A 17,395-nucleotide genomic window follows, 5' to 3' on the forward strand; every position below is an offset into this window, starting at 1 on the left:
GTTGTATCTTGTTCTCTTTTGCCACTGATATCACACCGCGTCCTTTAGAAACCTCCTTTCTCATCAAAAATGTAGGTCAAAATTTTCATTTACAAAGGTCTTAGACAGCACAATAGTCTTTGGTGAATTTAGTTGGGGGCTACTCCTAGCAAAAGGGAATGTTGTGCTTATCATTAAACTATTACGAACCATTTGATGCTTCTGATTCATTACGATTTCCCCTATTTCATCATATATTTCTCACAGGGACTTGGTTTTACCTGCAAACTGCTTTCCAAGGTTAAAACTCAGATGTTGAATGTAGAACTTGCCAGACCAGAGATGACTATGATAGTGTTGACCAGCCTGAATATCCTATGTAATAAAGTCCAAGTGTCTCTGCGTCCAGTCCCTGTGTCCGTGGAAATGCGCTACTGCGCATGTGCCCCACGGGTCCGATAGCTCGCGAGAGCTTGCTGCAGCCCAGCCCAGCCGCCATCTTTATTTTACTGACGGGGGTCACGCTACTTGTGGCTCGAGGTGAGGCGAGATGTCGTCTTTGTGCTGGATGGAGGGGAGAAGATAGTAGGGAGTAGAAAGCAGGTTACAGGGGGATGTGAAGTGTTCAGGGCTATGCTGCTAACCCCCCTGGCCACCAATGTTAACACCCCCCTGGCCACCAATGTTAACCCCCCCTGGCCACCAATGTTAACCCCCCCCCATGGCCACCAATGTTAATCCCCCCCTGGCCACCAATGTTAACACCCCCCTGGCCACCAATGTTAACACCCCCCTGGCCACCAATGTTAACCCCCCCTGGCCACCAATGTTAACCCCCCCTGGCCACCAATGTTAACCCCCCCTGGCCACCAATGTTAACCCCCCCTGGCCACCAATGTTAACCCCCCCTGGCCACCAATGTTAACCCCCCCTGCCCACCAATGTTAACCCCCCCTGGCCACCAATGTTAACCCCCCTGGCCACCAATGTTAACACCCCCTGGGCACCAGCATTAACCCCCTGGCCACCAGTGCTACAAAGGGGGCCCTGCCTACTAATGTTACCCATTCTGAAATGTTGGGAGGTATGTGACGACATATGCTCTAGCGCCCGTTAATTTACGGGCTTAATGTCTAGTATTATATATATTATGTGGATAAAAAAAATCTGGTTTGCTTAGAGGAGAAGACATAAATTAGTAACTTTATGCACAAAATGTCTTAATCTTCTGATATTAATATGGGTATGTAACTATTATGTCTTGTATGCATATTGTCAAGCAACTATGATTGGAGTGCTTAATGAGGCCCATGGTAGAACAGCTCTAAATGTCCTTAATATATTCATACGGGTGAGTGCAGAGGATCTCTTGGCTTTTGCTGTATGTGTTTTGTCGTCACAGCCTCATTGCACCCCCACCTGATGCTTTGACATTGTTTGGTGTAGAGCACAACTTTAAAATTTTAAAAGTTTATAAAGTGCCAATTCCATAATGTAGCTCCCATCATCAGTCAGGTGATTCCTTTGGTTTCCAATAAAAAGGTTTGGGAGTTTAACCTTGGAAAACAAGTTGTAGATGAAAAATGTATAATGAAAGAGAAGAATTAGTCAGATGAAAGTCATACCAAGCCATTCCATAGTTGGCCAGCTTAAACATATTACAATATATGGACAAGGAAGGGGCATTGTTTAGTAGCTTTATCTACTATCTTGAAATGGGTAAGCTCAGAGGACTTCTTGTTTGCAAGACATGATATGGCTTAAGGAGTCACTCTATATAATTTCTTCTTCTATAATTCTTATAGTGTTCAACTAACTGTGCAAAGAGCGGCGTACTCAGTATTCAGGTTCCACAACGCCCCTTCCCCTGAGTTGCTCAAGTTCTTGAGCGAATTCAGTCTACCAGAGTTCAGGAGACAGGAACACTGGAGACATCTTCAGTAACTAAACTGAACTTCCACACATCAGTGATTTAATAATCATTGAGAAAGCTTTCTCATACCAGTATCTCACAGAGCTCATCCGTTGTAGATCATAGTGGGCCAAGACAGATGCTAAGGTTTACCCATGGTGTCAATAAAGTCACACATTGAATAGTCTTTATTGATGCATCTGGTGTGCACAATGTTCATGGCGCATCATTAATTATAGTGGAAGAAAGGGCGTAGCTGTGTATACCAGATGCATTAGTTAAGCCTGCTGTTTCTCCAAGTCAACATTTTTGGTGTGTGTCAGATGAGATGTTTACCTCGGTGACCTCAATGATCTCAACATTTTCCACCTGAAATCCAACAGGAATCCTCATATATTCCCTGTCGGTTCCATGTGATAAAACGCTGCATATTGGAAATGACATTGAAGGAGTCAGGTGAAAAAGAAAAGAAGAAAAAACATGATTTCGGTTATGGAAAATATTACTTAAGTGTTTAAGCTCTGAATTCTAGCAGGTTTATTAACATTTTGTAAACAGAAATCCAACGTTACCTTTGTGGTTTGACAATGATGAGTCCGACTCTACAGGACCGGCATAACGAATGGACCTGATTATAGCGGAGAGTTTTATTGACTGAGAAAACGTGTGTCTTTTAAACCCCAGATGGCCGTTGCATTTGAAAAAGAGAAGGAAACTGCAATACTTTCAAATAAAAATAAAAAATTCCATGGCCTCACTGTTTCTACTGATAAATTGGTCGGCAACACTACATCAAGCCTATACCTTCTCCTCGACGTTAAAAAACTCGAAGAGTGACATGAAGTCAACAGAGGGACATAACTTCGTTTGGAGAAACCACATGAAAACGCACAAGGCCTGATTCTTCTCAAACTGACGATATTGGAACCTGATAAAAATGGAACCTCGTGTCTGGCAGACGTTTACTCAAGGGTCTTGTTTGTTGTTTTAACAAAATAAAGAGAAGTCCATGATATCCCCTTTTATATAGGGCCAAGGTTTGTTTGTCAACTTGCAGGGACTCGTAACATACGGTTGACAAAATTGTATTACATTATCTTCTGTCTATACTCGTGTAGCTTAAATGGAAACTATTGTGAAAAATTAAAGGGATACTGTCATGGGAAAAAACATTTTTTTCAAAATGAATCAGTTAATAGTGCTACTCCAGCAGAATTCTGCACTGAAATCCATTTCTCAAAAGAGCAAACAGATTTTTTTATATTCAATTTTGAAATCTGACATGGGTCTAGACATTTTGTCAATTTCCCAGCTGCCCCAGGTCATGTGACTTGTGCTCTGATAAACTTCAATAACTCTTTACTGCTGTACTGCAAGTTGGAGTGATATCACCCCCCTCCCTTTCCCCCCCCCCCCCAGCTGCCAAACAAAAGAACAATGGGAAGGTAACCAGATAGCAGCTCCCTAACACAAGATAACAGCTGCCTGGTAGATCTAAGAACAGCACTCATAGTAAAATCCATGTCCCACTGAGACACATTCAGTTACATTGAGAAGGAAAAACAGCAGCCTGCCAAAAAGCATTTCTCTCCTGAAGTGCAGGCACAAGTCACATGACCAGGGGCAGCTGGGAAATTGACAAAATGTCTAGATTTCAAAATTGAATATAAAAAAATCTGTTTGCTCTTTTGAGAAACGGATTTCAGTGCAGAAGTCTGCTGGAGTAGCACTATTAACTGATGCGTTTTGAAAAAAACATGTTTTCTGATGACAGGATCCCTTTAAATAGTTTCATTCGTTTCTCACTCATCTCACTTTCTAGATATAATCAATTCAAAATTCTGTACTCTTTCTGAAATAATGAAATGACTCTTCACTCTCCCTCTCTCAGCATCTGTGTCTCTTCATTCTGTCTTCATGCAGGAGTTGGAGTTAGATTTTGATTGACAGGTCTACTATATCCTTTAGGGGGGGCTCTCTTTGCCTTGAAGATACTGTAAATTAGAGCTGACTCTTGCAAACCAACCAGAAATACAAGATACAGGAGAAATATAGGATTAATGTTTGTCTAAATCTTTTAATACTATAAACGTCTAACAATGTTGAGGCTCTCTTCTATATGGATAAATAAGCAGAAATAGTAGATTTTCTGCACGTACGCTATTGTCAAGGCCAAACGGCTCACGTGGTTAGGAGTCGGGACCAAGGATTGCTGTATGCAGCAAATTCCAATTTGCGGTATCCAAAGGGTTAAAAATGTTTGTGGTCAGTTCAGGCAAAAGATCAGGGCAGGCAACAATTAGCAAAGTCTAAGCAGGAGGTCAGGAACCGGAATAACAATAAGAAGAAGCACCCAAGAACTTTAGCAAGAAAGACCTATAATTGGGCATTGAACATGAGTCTCTGGCATCCTTTTATTTAGAATTTTGTGTTGAAATGCAGCATGCTGACGTCACATGTCACCACAACACATCGCAATCAGTGTACGGCCATGGGCACTGCCATCTTGAATGCGGAGCTCTCCGTAACCAAGCACTCCTGACAACTGTACTGTACATATTCCTCAAGGCCATTGGATTTTAAAAATTTAAAAAGTGCTATTCACAACCCTGACTGGCTGTCAGCATGTTAATAACGCCAGTCCACTTGGCTGCTAGGCCACATCCCTTAGCTTGTTGTAATGGGATTATAATACAGTAGGAGGCCTATGGCAAGGTATACTGACGCATATGGTCAGCCTAAAGGCTGAGCACTGTGTTGGCACCTTCTTGTTCTCCCTGCCAAAATTCTAGGTGGACATGTGTACAGTACAATGAATAATTAAAGGAGAAGGAAAGGCTTGGCACACTTGGGGGTGCAAAATGTTAGGCACCTCCAAGTGATTGTAGTTACTTACCTGAAACCTCGGGCTGGTGCTTCTATCAGCAGAAAACTGCACCGGCCTGGGAATATAACAGTGAGCACCACGGAGCGAGTCAAACTTTAAATAAAAAGTCGCTATTTCATTCTACTGCGCATGCATCTGGCCCTGGAAATTTTAAGAAAGAAGACACCGGAAGAGGATTGCTCCGTGGTACTCACTGGTGTAACCCTGACCCGGTGCAGTTTTCTGCTGATAGGAGCACCGGCCTGGGGTTTCAGGTAAGTCAATACAATCACTTGGGGGTGCCTAACATTTGCCACCCTCAAGTGCATCAAGCCTTTCCTTCTTCTTTAACCACATTTCTGTTTCTGCGAGCATTCAATGGCTTTTAAAAGCAAAATACACCATATTGTCCCCAGACATCGCTAAGGCGCCACCACAATTGTACAATTGCTGTTAATTCTGCTGTGGTTTTAGTCAAAGCCAACCTGAACAAAAAAAAAACCCTGTGTGTAGTCATAAAGCTGCCAGTTTTAGTCTTGTCAGGCTCTGAGCATTAACAATCCATTTAATTCAGAGCCATTTAAACCACCTTGATTTGTTTTGATAGGATGTGCTTGGTCCGGATGAAACAGGAAGGCCGTGCTGGAAAGTATATGTGTAGATACATAGTCCATTCCATGTGGGAAGATGTTGAACAGCGTGGGAAAGTCATGGGGGTAAGTCCCTTTTGCCTTGGTAATGGTTACTGCGTTAAATGTATTTTGCCCCTTTTCCGGATACATGGGCTCTTACAATGGGAACGTGATTTAAACTGGCGGAATTGAGCCTAGATTTTTATCAGTAGAGAAAGTGCCAGTGCCTGAGAAGTCAAGCATTAGCTATGTGTCGTTGAGACAATCACTCCATGTGCCAGTGCTCATAGAATACAACACAAGACTGCTGATTTTGGTCTGATCAATACACCACTGTCCACCTACCACTATTTCCCATGGAGACCAATATGCCTCTATCCACCTGTCACCATTTCCCATTGGATCAATACGTCTCTATCTACCTGCCACGACTTCCCATGGGATCCCAAAGCCTCTACCCACCATAACCTAAGATACATTCAGGTTGGGTTCAGATGGAGCTGGATATTGGCTTTTGCTCCTGTAAAAGGCTTTGATATAATAAGAGGGGGCAATGCTTTTGCATTTAAGGAAAATATAACCTTCTCCTCGAACCATAGGCCTTTTCCCTTTCTAAGGTGGGGAAATAGTTTCACTATCTCTTAAATACAGTATATGCTGCTTAGTATAAGCTACTAGACCTGTAGCCAGGACTGCCATCAGAAATCGCAGAGCCCCATGCGACAAAATTTTCTTGGCCCCCTGGGCTGCGCCCACCGCAAACCCCAACTACAGTGCTGCCCTCCCCAACCAACAAAAAAAATATTGGTGGCTAGGGTTCCCAAATGTTAATAAAAAGATATTGGTGGTCAGGGCCCCCCATAAAAAAACATTTGCGGCCAAGGCCCCCCATTAAAAAATATTGGTGGCTAGGACCCCACATGAGAAAAAAAATTTGTGGCCAGCCCCCCACACATTATAAGAAAATTGGTAGCCAGGGCCCCTTAAACATCCTTGCCTTCCCGAAGTCAGCTGCTCTCACAAAGATGGGGGCCCGGCTAATCAATTAAGTGTGGCGTGGCCGGGCCCCCCATTACCCTCGGGGCCCCCTACAACTCTACCCCCTTTCCCCCCCTTGATGGCTGCCCTGCCTGTAGCACCTATTATATAAAAAGCTTTTATAACCTTCCCATTACCAGATTACTTTTCTAACCCACTTGCACCATAAATGCACCATACTTTACTTTTCTACACTATGCTATTGAATCCAGCCAGCCAGAGAAGGGCTGCAGTTTAAGAACAGGACTGATATATTTCCCAGCATTTTCCATTTAAATATGTATGAAATTGTAGCTACACCCCCTGTCCGTAAGGACCATGCACGTTTTTATCAGCTCCGCCATCTCTTTCAAACAGTCTATACCCATTGGAGCCCCTAGGGAAAATGCATTGTTCTTCAGAATAAAGAGGACCTGTGGGAGGTACAAAGTATCTGGTAGGCTTCGAAGGTGGTTGGCAGCCATGTGGTTTTTCAGAACCCTAAAAAAGTGTGTTTCATGAAATAGGGAACAGAATTCAAACTGTGAAGGAATCTATGACCAGATATTACTAACCAACATCCCATAATTTTCTCTAAATGCAAATAAAAGCCATAGTTTTAATTTTAAAGTTAATTTTAAGGTGAGCAACCCTTTAAACCAACCTGGCTTGGAAGACCTTTCCTCCTAAGTTCATTCGTTCCCCCTCATTGCTTAATATTGTTGCCTTTGCACATTTTCCAGCATGAAAATATCCTCAGTATCCCTCATTCAAGAAAGGGTCCAAGTGAGGTTTTACAAAGACCGAAAATAACACTTCCCTTGCATCAATGCTTCTCTCTTAATGGTTGCCAATAATTTAGAAATGTATAAACACACACACAGTATAGGGAAAAATACACTTATTATTTTACTGTTAGTTGTTACTCGTTAAGTTAGCATTTTTCACAACTCTCTTAAAAATATATTGTATTTGAACCAAAGATTCAAGATTAGTACAGCTGTGAAAACAACGTCTGATCTCTTTGGCCTGAGCTGGTATTGGTACATTCCAAGTAAGAAGCACATTATTTTGCTGCCCCGGAGCAACCAAGTGTATAACCTCTGAAGATCTTGTACTAGATAACTATGTAGCCTGGCACTGACGTTTTATGTTATAATATAAATACATTAACCATGTTAGAATGATTAGAATTACTTTCGCTGTTTAGCCTCTCGGGTAAGAGTTTGTTTGTAAACTCAAATTCGTGTTCCCCAGGAGTAGTTGATGAACATAACACTTTTATGTTTCTATATATTTAGCTCTAAAAGGAGGCAGCTTTCTCCCTTTAAAGGGGATGTAAAGGTATAGAAATAACATCCCATTTTTACTTTAATGAAACCTATCTCCAATATACTTTAATTAAATAATTTGTACAGTTGTAATGAGAAAACTGACTGTATGCAGTAAAATTCGCCCTTTTACTTACTCTGACTGCTGTGGATAGGAAACTTCAAGCGGTCCCTGGCTGCTCAGCAGGGAAACTATCATACTGACAAACAGCAGGGGGCAACCCCCCTTCTTACTTCCCACGGTTTTATCTAATTCAGTGCTCATTTAGTAGAAAACACAGAATTTGAAACTCAAATGCTTAAAAATGTGAAAAAAAATTTAGGGACTCGATTCTGCCAGGCAATTTTTTTCTAAAATCTGCTGCAAAGAAAAAAAAACGATACTTGGATTTGGTATATCGCCAATACCAAGTGAGGAAGAGCATAGAGTTTTGGGCACAAAACACCAAGCAGAGTGCACTTGTATCCGTATTGCAACTTCAAATTGCAATTTGGGCTTACTATGCAGGCTTCTTAAAGGAACCCTGTATTTTAAACCTGCAATGGCTCTCTTTATTTGCACCACAAAAAAAAAAAAAATATATATATATATATATATATATATATATATACTTATCAGAATGAACAATGAAAAAATAAAGTTACAAAATAGAATTGGGGTTGATCTACACACTTTGTTTGACAGACAAATGTTCATAAGAGTACCTTATACAATGAAAATAAATAAATATTTTCCCCAAAGCCTCGTCCATCCCTTCCCATTGTTTTGTCTTGTATATTAAATGGATCCTGTCATCAGAAAACATGTTTTTTTCAAAACGCATCAGTTAATAGTGCTGCTCCAGCAGAATTCTGCACTGAAATCCATTTCTCCAAAGAGCAAACAGATTTTTTAATATTCAATTTTGAAATCTGACATGGGGCTAGGCATTTTGTCAATTTCCCAGCTGCCCCTGGTCATGTGACTTGTGCCTGCACTTTAGGAGAGAAATGCTTTCTGGCAGGCTGCTGTTTTTCCTTCTCAATGTAACTGAATGTGTCCCAGTGGGACCTGGATTTTTACTATTGAGTGTTGTTCTTAGATCTACCAGGCAGTTGTTATCTTGTGTTAGGGAGCTGCTATCTGGTTACCTTCCCATTGTTCTGTTGTTAGGCTGCTGGGGGGGAAAAGGGAGGGGGTGATATCACTCTAACTTGCAGTACAGCAGTAAAGAGTGATTGAAGTTTATCAGAGCACAAGTCACATGACTTGGGGCAGATGGGAAATTTACAATATGTCTAGCCCCATGTCAGATTTCAAAATTGAATTTAGAAAAATCTGTTTGCTCTTTTGAGAAATGGATTTCAGTGCAGAATTCTGCTGGAGCAGCACTGTTAACTAATTCATTTTGAAAAAAAATGTTTTTTCCCATGACAGTTTCCAGGATAGCGATCATTGGATTTATTTTCCACAGTCTCCTCCTTGGACACAGTGAATCTGAGAATACAGGACTTGTTCTTGTCTTATTAAGAAAGTACAGTAATTGGGCTTCACAACCTTCCTAGATTTTCCGATGCCCATGATCAAGGATGGTTCATCTCTCCAGAGTTGTCACCAAAACTCTATATCTTGATGAATTCTTTTCCACCTTGCTATAAACAAGAGTGTGCAACAACCATTGTCCTGTAGGTGCCTACAGAGCATGGGTAGAGCTTCTATCACAGAGGTTTGGCTAAGGTCAGAAATATATGGACAGGCTTGGTGGAATGGATCTTCAGTATCATGGGACTAATGTATATAATGTCTAGCCAAAGCCATTCTATAGCAGTAGGAACCTTTCAGGTTTATGTTCTGGAATGGAGTCCTCTTCAAAAACAAAGGATGGTAACTTACAGGAAGAAAGGCCTATTTAGTTATAAAGTAAACTGCATCCAGACAGCATTATTGAAGGCGCAACAAATTATTGCAAATTTATAGTCAACCTGAAGCAATCATTTTTTTGGCCAGTGGACACTAAGATCTTTACTTAAGGAAGAATTCATTGCATTGTAGATAAATAACCTGATCCCCCGTGCTAACTCTGGCACTGAGCAAGCAAAGACTAAGAACCATGTTTTCATTAAGGAAAGTTGGCAGGGCAAAGGGTAATCCTACACTATGCTGTCATTTTTGGCGAAACCAACTTTGCAAAAAGTAGAGTTAATTTGAATCTTGGACGGGTCGTTAGGTTTGTATTTTGGTTTTTTTCATATTTTTTTTCATAAATCCATCTTCGACAAATGATGAGGTTTTTATGCCCTGAAAGATGTAAGATGTCATTTTTAACGACGCTTTACACTGCTACCATTTTACTGCGGCGCTTATTTTCCTGCCGTCCTCCCTCCTTCCTAATGCTTGAGAGCAGAACCAGGGCAAAGCAATAATTTTTATTCACTTCTGAAAGGTTACAGTAATAAAGAGACCCTTGTTAAGATCAGAGAACATGGCAGCCCAAAGTTTTCACAGGCTTGTCATTGTTTATTTTATCTGTAATTTGGAACCTTCTGCACTCTTAAAACATTGGCAAGCGCATGTTTAACCATTGGTCTGCTTTAGGGGCACACAACCTGCCGAAAAACCAAGTGCTCTTTTCATCTGCTCTCAAATACACAGCACAATCTAACACTGATTTCTAGAGTGTCTACGTTGGCAATAAAGGAAGCGCGGTTTTGTGTTACCTTTAAAACACGATCACACAAGTTCTCTGAAAAACTGGACAAACTGTACTATTCACCAGCTGTGTAGTATGAAAAGCCTATTCTTCACAGCATGAAACTGTTTCATTACCCAATAGCTTATAATTTTGTATAGCCCCCTGACTCTGTCTGTGCATATCAATATCATTTTTATGATCGTCATTGATCGTATAAAGCAGGGATCCCCAACCTTTAGAACCCGTGAGCAACATTGAGAAGTAAAAGGAGTTGGGGAGCAACACAAGCATGAAAAATCTTCTTGGGGTGTCAAATAAGGGCTGTGATTGGGTATTTGGTAGCCCCTTTGTGGATTGTCAACCTACATTGAGACTCTGTTTGGCAGTACATCTGGTTTTATACAACCAAAACTTCCCTTCAAGCCTGGAATTCAAAAATAAGCTCCTGCTTTGAGGCCACTGGGAGTAACATCCAAGAGGCTGGAGAGCAACATGTTGCTCACAAGCTACTGGTTGGGGATCACTGGTATAAAGCAATACTAATTGTATGTGGTTCTGTGTACGACCCTGTTGCATAAAGTTTAATGCCTAAGGTGAAAGAAGATTGACACATAGGACATCATCGGGCATCAAGCCCTACCTAAGATTAGCGTCCAGTAAACTAAAGGGCCATTTTAGAGCGCAGCCGCAATTGACGTTGTGCTAAAATGGATGAAGAAGTTGCCGCTATTGATGCCATTCATTAAAGTAACTTGCACTTCTATACTGATTTGTTCAGCACCATCGTGTCAGTCTCTACTGCTGAATCACCCTACTGATATGGGGAACCCTGGAGCTACCCTGGAGCAATTGTTGATCAGTTCTTAAATATTGGAACTCTTTGAGCACTCTTAACTTTCAAGCGTTCCATTACATGAACATGTGACCTTCATGTCTATCCACAGTGTTTCACTTAAGTCCTGGAGAGCCATTTGACTTGGTCAGATGACCATACCAGTTTAGGATAAAGGATTACAGATTAAAATATAATACAGATATGGGATCTGTTATCCGGAAACCGTTATCAAGAAAGCTCTGAATTATGGGAAGGCTGTCTCCCATACACTCAATTTTATCCAAATAATCCAAATTTTTAAAACGAATTTCCTTTTACTTGTACTTGATTCCAACGAAGATATAATTTAATCCTTATTGGAAGCAAAATTAGCCTATTGGGTTTAATTCATGGTTAAATAATTTTTTAGTAGACTTGTACGGAGATCCAAATTATGGAAAACTGGTCCCAAACATTCTTGCTACAGGTCTCATACCTGTATCATTCAAAACAAACTTCCCAATAATCATTTATTTAAATGGTCTTTCTTTTCTGTCTCTCTTGATTGAGTACCTTAAAAGGCAATCTGGTTATTAGAATGAGTGACCTCCTGGAGCACGCAGATTATGTGCTTACCGTGATTTTTCTTGCTTATTGCCTAGTTACATAGTAATTGAAGACACGTGTCTACCAGGTTCGATCTTTTCCTTAAATAATTCCTACCTTCCTGTTCATCCATTGGAAGGTAAAAACCTTTCTTAGCAATGTGTGGCTATTGACTACTTAAATAAGCCACATGTTGGATTTCAGGTTGATTATAACGCATCACAAATCTGTTTTGGTACAAATACCAAAGTTTTCAACCTACTTCTAATGTTCCTTTGGCTTCTTCACCTAAAACCCAGCAGAAAAAAAAATTTCCTCTTAAATTCCTTGTCTACAGATCCCTGGTAAGGCCTCAACTTGAGTATGCAGTGCAGTATTGGGTCTCAGTCCTTAAAATGGATATTAATGAGCTGGAGAAGGTGCAGAGATGTGCAACCAAACTGGTAAAAAGAATGGAGCAATTACACTACGCAGAAAGACTACCAAGGTTGGGGTGGTTTAGTGAAGAAAATGCTATTGGAGTGGAGACATTATTATTCCTTACAAATACATAAAAGGACATTAGAGATGGATAGAGGATCTTATGTCACATCGCAAAGAACAAGAGATCCCCCATAGACTACAGATTTATTAAGGTTGAAATGGTAAATTAGAATTTTCTAATTTTTTTTTTTGGTCAAAACACACAAATTCGAATTTGAAATCAACAACTGAAATGTGAATTCAAGATGTATCACACCTCGACCCTGGAAACCGTTCTAATTTGAATATTCGCCACCTAAAACCTGCCGAGAACATGTACAAGTCAATGGCAGAGGTCCCTTGAACCATTTGAAGATGTTAATTGCCTTTCTGACATTCAATTGCCTTCCTGACATTCAAGTTTTTTTAAGAGATTTTGATTCGAATTTTTAGGTTGTTCGTATTCAATAGAATATTAGATGTTCAAGGTTTTTCATAAATAACCTCCCATTTGAGTTGTGAGTAAATTTATTAGAGTTAAAAAAAATCACAACTTCGAAATTCGACCTTAATGAATTGACTTTCACTTGAAGCAGCCCAAATGCTTCTTCATGATGAGGCTGTGGAACGTCTTGCTGGGTGATATTGTAATGGCCTTAAAGAAGACAGGCTTGGATGACCATGTTGTAAAATGGGTTCTTTGAGAAATGGCATTCCCATATTTTGGATTTTTCTGGATAATAGTGCATACCTGTATATATCTGTAGAACATATGAGAAAGGCAAGGCCCCCATACACGGGCCGATAAAAGCTGCCGACAGACCGAGTCGGCAGCTTATTGTGTGTGGGGCCATCCGATGGGCGGCCCAGATCGATATCTGTTCTGAAAGTCGGGCAGATGCCGATCGGCATTGTAAAAAATCCTGTCGGCTTGCAGTCGGTTCTTTTTGTTGAAGCGGTCCCATGATCCGACCGCCTGCATGGCCTCCACTCTGATCCGATCGTTGGGCCCCTAGGATCAGCCCGATATCGCCCACCTCAATGTGGGCATATCGGGGAGAGATCCGTTCGTTTGGCGACATCGCCGAACAAGCGGATCTCCCTGTGTATGACCACCTTAAAAGGTGCAAGGAGAATAACATCCCCAGTTGATGCGTTGAATGGAAATAAAATCTCAGCTTGTTCTAACATTCCACATTGCAGAAAAACAAAATACCCTTTAGATTTGGTGTTTCTTTAAATCGGGGAAAATACAATCCCCGATCACCAACAAAGCAGGGGGGGGAGAACCTAACCAAAAGCTCTGACAACTCTCCTGCGACTTGCAGAATTCGCGAAACTATTTGGCCATTATAATAAACTTGTAATAAAATTTTAAATATACAGCCATCAATTTTCCATCATATAAAAGCAATGAGTGGATCATTTACAATTTTTTTTTTCCCGACTATAAACACCTGCGCAAGGGATCACGGTCCCACTGACATCTGGTTATTACAATATTTTAATAAGCCCTTGATAAACTAACAAAAGACACATTGGAAGGTTTACATTACGATTGCAACTTATCTGTTGGCCCAATTATAATTTTTTATGGTGCTCACAAACAATGATGTCACGTCTGACCAATGAGCGCCGCGCTTTCTAAAACCAGTTACAAGACATGTTTTTTCTCAACGGAATACATTGTAAATTAGCATTACTTCGCTTTAATAAGGCAGGCCGGGTTACATGTCGCACACTCCATAAATTACCTCTCCGTTTTTAAATAAACAAATTCCGCGCCTCGCGATATATTTGCTGTGCTCTTTTTATGACACCGTAAAATTGTTACCTTGAGAATTGCTTAACACTTATTACAAAACTTGCATCAGGCAAATGTAAAGAATCGGGGGGAAAATAAACATTGACTGCTTTAATTGAGATACTTCGGGGGCCGTGTACCTGAAGTAAAAACCAACAGCTCGGAGAGAGAGAGAAGAAAATGAAGGCCTGTATCGTGTTACCTAAATTTGCTGAGCGTTTTAAAATGTGGCATTAACCCCTTCAAAATGTGCCGTTGTGCAGTCAATTGGTCCTTTTTTAACAGCTTGAGCAAATTGCTCTCAAAACATTATATATAAACAGTAGTCGGTCTTATGGGGGTTTAATATTTACTTTGTGCAAATGTAGAACATACATAACAAGGTGTAAGTTTGGTGTATTTGGCCACTGTTTAAAAGGAAGTTTCGCTAAATATTCCCATGACTCAATAAATGGGATGTTGGACGTCCCGTGCTACTGAAATATGCGAGGCCCAGAAGGTGTCGCAGGAGTCGTTTTGTGGGTGCAGAAATAAAATAATTTCAGATTGTGTGTTTTTGTATATAATTCAAAAAACGTAAGGGCAGGTTTATAGAGGTTCAAGACCATTTATCAAATTTTTGTTTGCTGGTGAGGACCATTTGGGAACACACCAACTTCCCATCTAAGATCATTTTAAAATTGGATCAATAGGATTCTTGGATTCAGCAAAATCTCCAATTTGGTGGCCCTTAAAAGTTTTTAATAGAATAAAAAAAAAGTTGATAAAAGATTAGGTGGTTAGAATGTGTATTTTTGAGTATTAAGGCCTAACGCTGAGCACTAACACCTACCTGAATATTTAATCCCGATGCAAATCACAAGCAGGGAGAATAATTTCAGATAATTGTTTTCCATGCTGGAATGTTTGTAAAGTAGGAACAGTTTTTCTGTTAACATCCGTCCAAAAAAAAAAAAAAAAACTATGAAGAGAAATTATTGGCTTATGGTTTTACAGCTTTTTTAACTTTCTAAGGATAGAGACTTGTACTGATGTGTGGGACAGGAAAAACTCAACGAGCACCCGACCCTGTACAGCAAAACCTTAAAGGGATACTGTCATGGGAAAAAAAAAATTTTCAAAATGAATCAGTTAATAGTGCTGCTCCAGTAGAATTCTGCACTGAAATCCGTTTCTCAAAAGAGCAAACAGATTTTTTTATATTCAATTTTGAAATCTAGACATTTTGTCAATTTCCCAGCTGCCCCTGGTCATGTGACTTGTGCCTGCACTTCAGGAGAGAAATGCTTTTTGGCAGGCTGCTGTTTTTCCTTCTCAATGTAACTGAATGTGTCTCAGTGGGACATGGATTTTACTATGAGTGCTGTTCTTAGATCTACCAGGCAGCTGTTATCTTGTGTTAGGGAGCTGCTATCTGGTTACCTTCCCATTGTTCTGTTGTTAGGCTGCTGGGGGTGAAAAGGGAGGGGGTGATATCACTCCAACTTGCAGTACAGCAGTAAAGAGTGATTGAAGTTTATCAGAGCACAAGTCACATGACTTGGGGCAGCTCGGAAATTGACAAAATGTCTAGCCCCATGTCAGATTTCAGAATTGAATATAAAAAAATCTGTTTGCTCTTTTGAGAAATGGATTTCAGTGCAGAATTCTGCTGGAGCAGCACTATTAACTGATTCATTTTGAAAAAAACGTTTTTTCCCATGACAGTATCCCTTTAACCCACAGCTGACCCTAACTAGTAAAATGTCGCCTTTGTTAAACCCGCACCCAACCCATAGCCACGTTTCGTCGCTCTCTACATTACTTCTGGGTGCGCCAAGAAAGGGAATCTTTGGGAGCAGTGGAGGAGTGTGCTTCCGCAGTCTTCCCCGCACCCAACCCTAACCCGCAAATGGTTGGCAAAATTTCAATCCAAACCCGCCCAGCCAGTGGTCAACGCATTGGTAACTGCAGGTTTTCGAACACACACTCAAGACTAAAATGTTTAAGTCATGTGGAGAGAATGATGATTCTGCCATTGTTTTAGTGGTATTCCAGGCTCGGAAACAAGTTTTGGTTGCATAAAAATCAGGTTTAGTGCTAAACAGACCCTCCTTTAGATTGCCAGCCAACATAGGGCTACCAATAGTCAATCACAACCCTTATTTGGCGCCCCAGAAACATTTTTCATGCCTGTGTTGCTCCTCAACTCTTTTTTTACTTTTGAATGTGGCTCATAGGTAAAAAAAAGGTTGGGGACCCCTGCCTTAAAAGCTCCTTAAATTTGAAATATGGATTAATGAAAATTTAATTTCAATTACTGCCACTTGTTCCTACTTCCTATTCTTGTCAGGATTTTGACTTTGTTGCTGTTACTTTGCTAGCAAACAGAACGCTTCACATTCTTACTAAACTTTTTAATAGGGATTAATTGGTTCGGTATTCGGCCTTTTTTAGCAGCATTCGGATTTGGCCAAATCCTTAAAATCATGTGACTTTTTGTCACAAACAAGGAAGTTAAAAAAAATTTCAGATTCGGTTCGGAATTCAGTCAAATCTTTCACGAAAGATTTGAGGGTTCAGCTGAATCCAAAATAGTGGATTCAGTGCATCCTTACTTTTTAATGTACAAGAGCTGGAACTCTAAAATAAATCAAGGTTAAAAACCATTATAATCATTCCGATACTGTAGCTTTTGCTTTCATTGAATATTGAAAAGCAATTTTGCTTCTATAGGAGAAGAGTATAGTGACAGGAACTACCTTGTACAGGTTCAAGGAGGTCCCATTAGCTGTTGCTTGTACAAGCTGATCAGTCAACATTTAGAACTCCTTTCTTCTTCTCATAAACTGTTGTTCTATTTGGAGAATACCTTCTCAACCCCCAGGCTCCCAATGGCAATTAGTCAATACTTGATCTAATATCTTCTGTGCGTTAAGGAAATAGACTAAACACTTGTCTAACCTGACCCATGTGCACTTTTGGTAAGAGTTGTCAGGCTCAGTTTCTCAGATCTGGTGAGGGCTACATAAAGTCTTCTACTGATAACCTAGCCATCTCTAGAGCTCATTGCTACTTTAGAAAGGGTTATTTAGGTGAAAATACACAAAAAACATTATTCAACCTCACTAAACCTTAAAAAAAAGTAATGGTATGGTCCACTGTTAGTCATCTGGATTTCCTATGGCACAGATATCGCTTATTTGGCTCTTTATCTCCTGCAGAACCCGTCTCAGTGCTTCAGCTGGAGTCCTGTGAGCCTGGAAACATATCACCATGTAATGAAATCTACACGTAGCTGCACTTAAAAGAGTTAATGGC

The 17,395-nt window shown here is 40.4% G+C and overlaps 1 protein-coding gene across 2 annotated transcripts in view; it reads left to right on the top strand.

Annotated features, from left to right (window-relative positions):
* uqcc1.S (ubiquinol-cytochrome c reductase complex assembly factor 1 S homeolog) overlaps nucleotides 1–17,395 on the top strand; it is a 52,561-nt gene that overhangs the window by 18,179 nt on the left and 16,987 nt on the right. For both annotated transcript variants that reach the window (NM_001088411.1, XM_018237329.2), the window contains 1 exon segment: nucleotides 5,365–5,473. In NM_001088411.1, coding sequence (NP_001081880.1) covers nucleotides 5,365–5,473 — 109 coding nt within the window.

This window comes from Xenopus laevis, chromosome 9_10S (genome assembly GCF_017654675.1).
Source record: "Xenopus laevis strain J_2021 chromosome 9_10S, Xenopus_laevis_v10.1, whole genome shotgun sequence".
Classification (NCBI taxonomy): Eukaryota; Metazoa; Chordata; class Amphibia; order Anura; family Pipidae; genus Xenopus; species Xenopus laevis.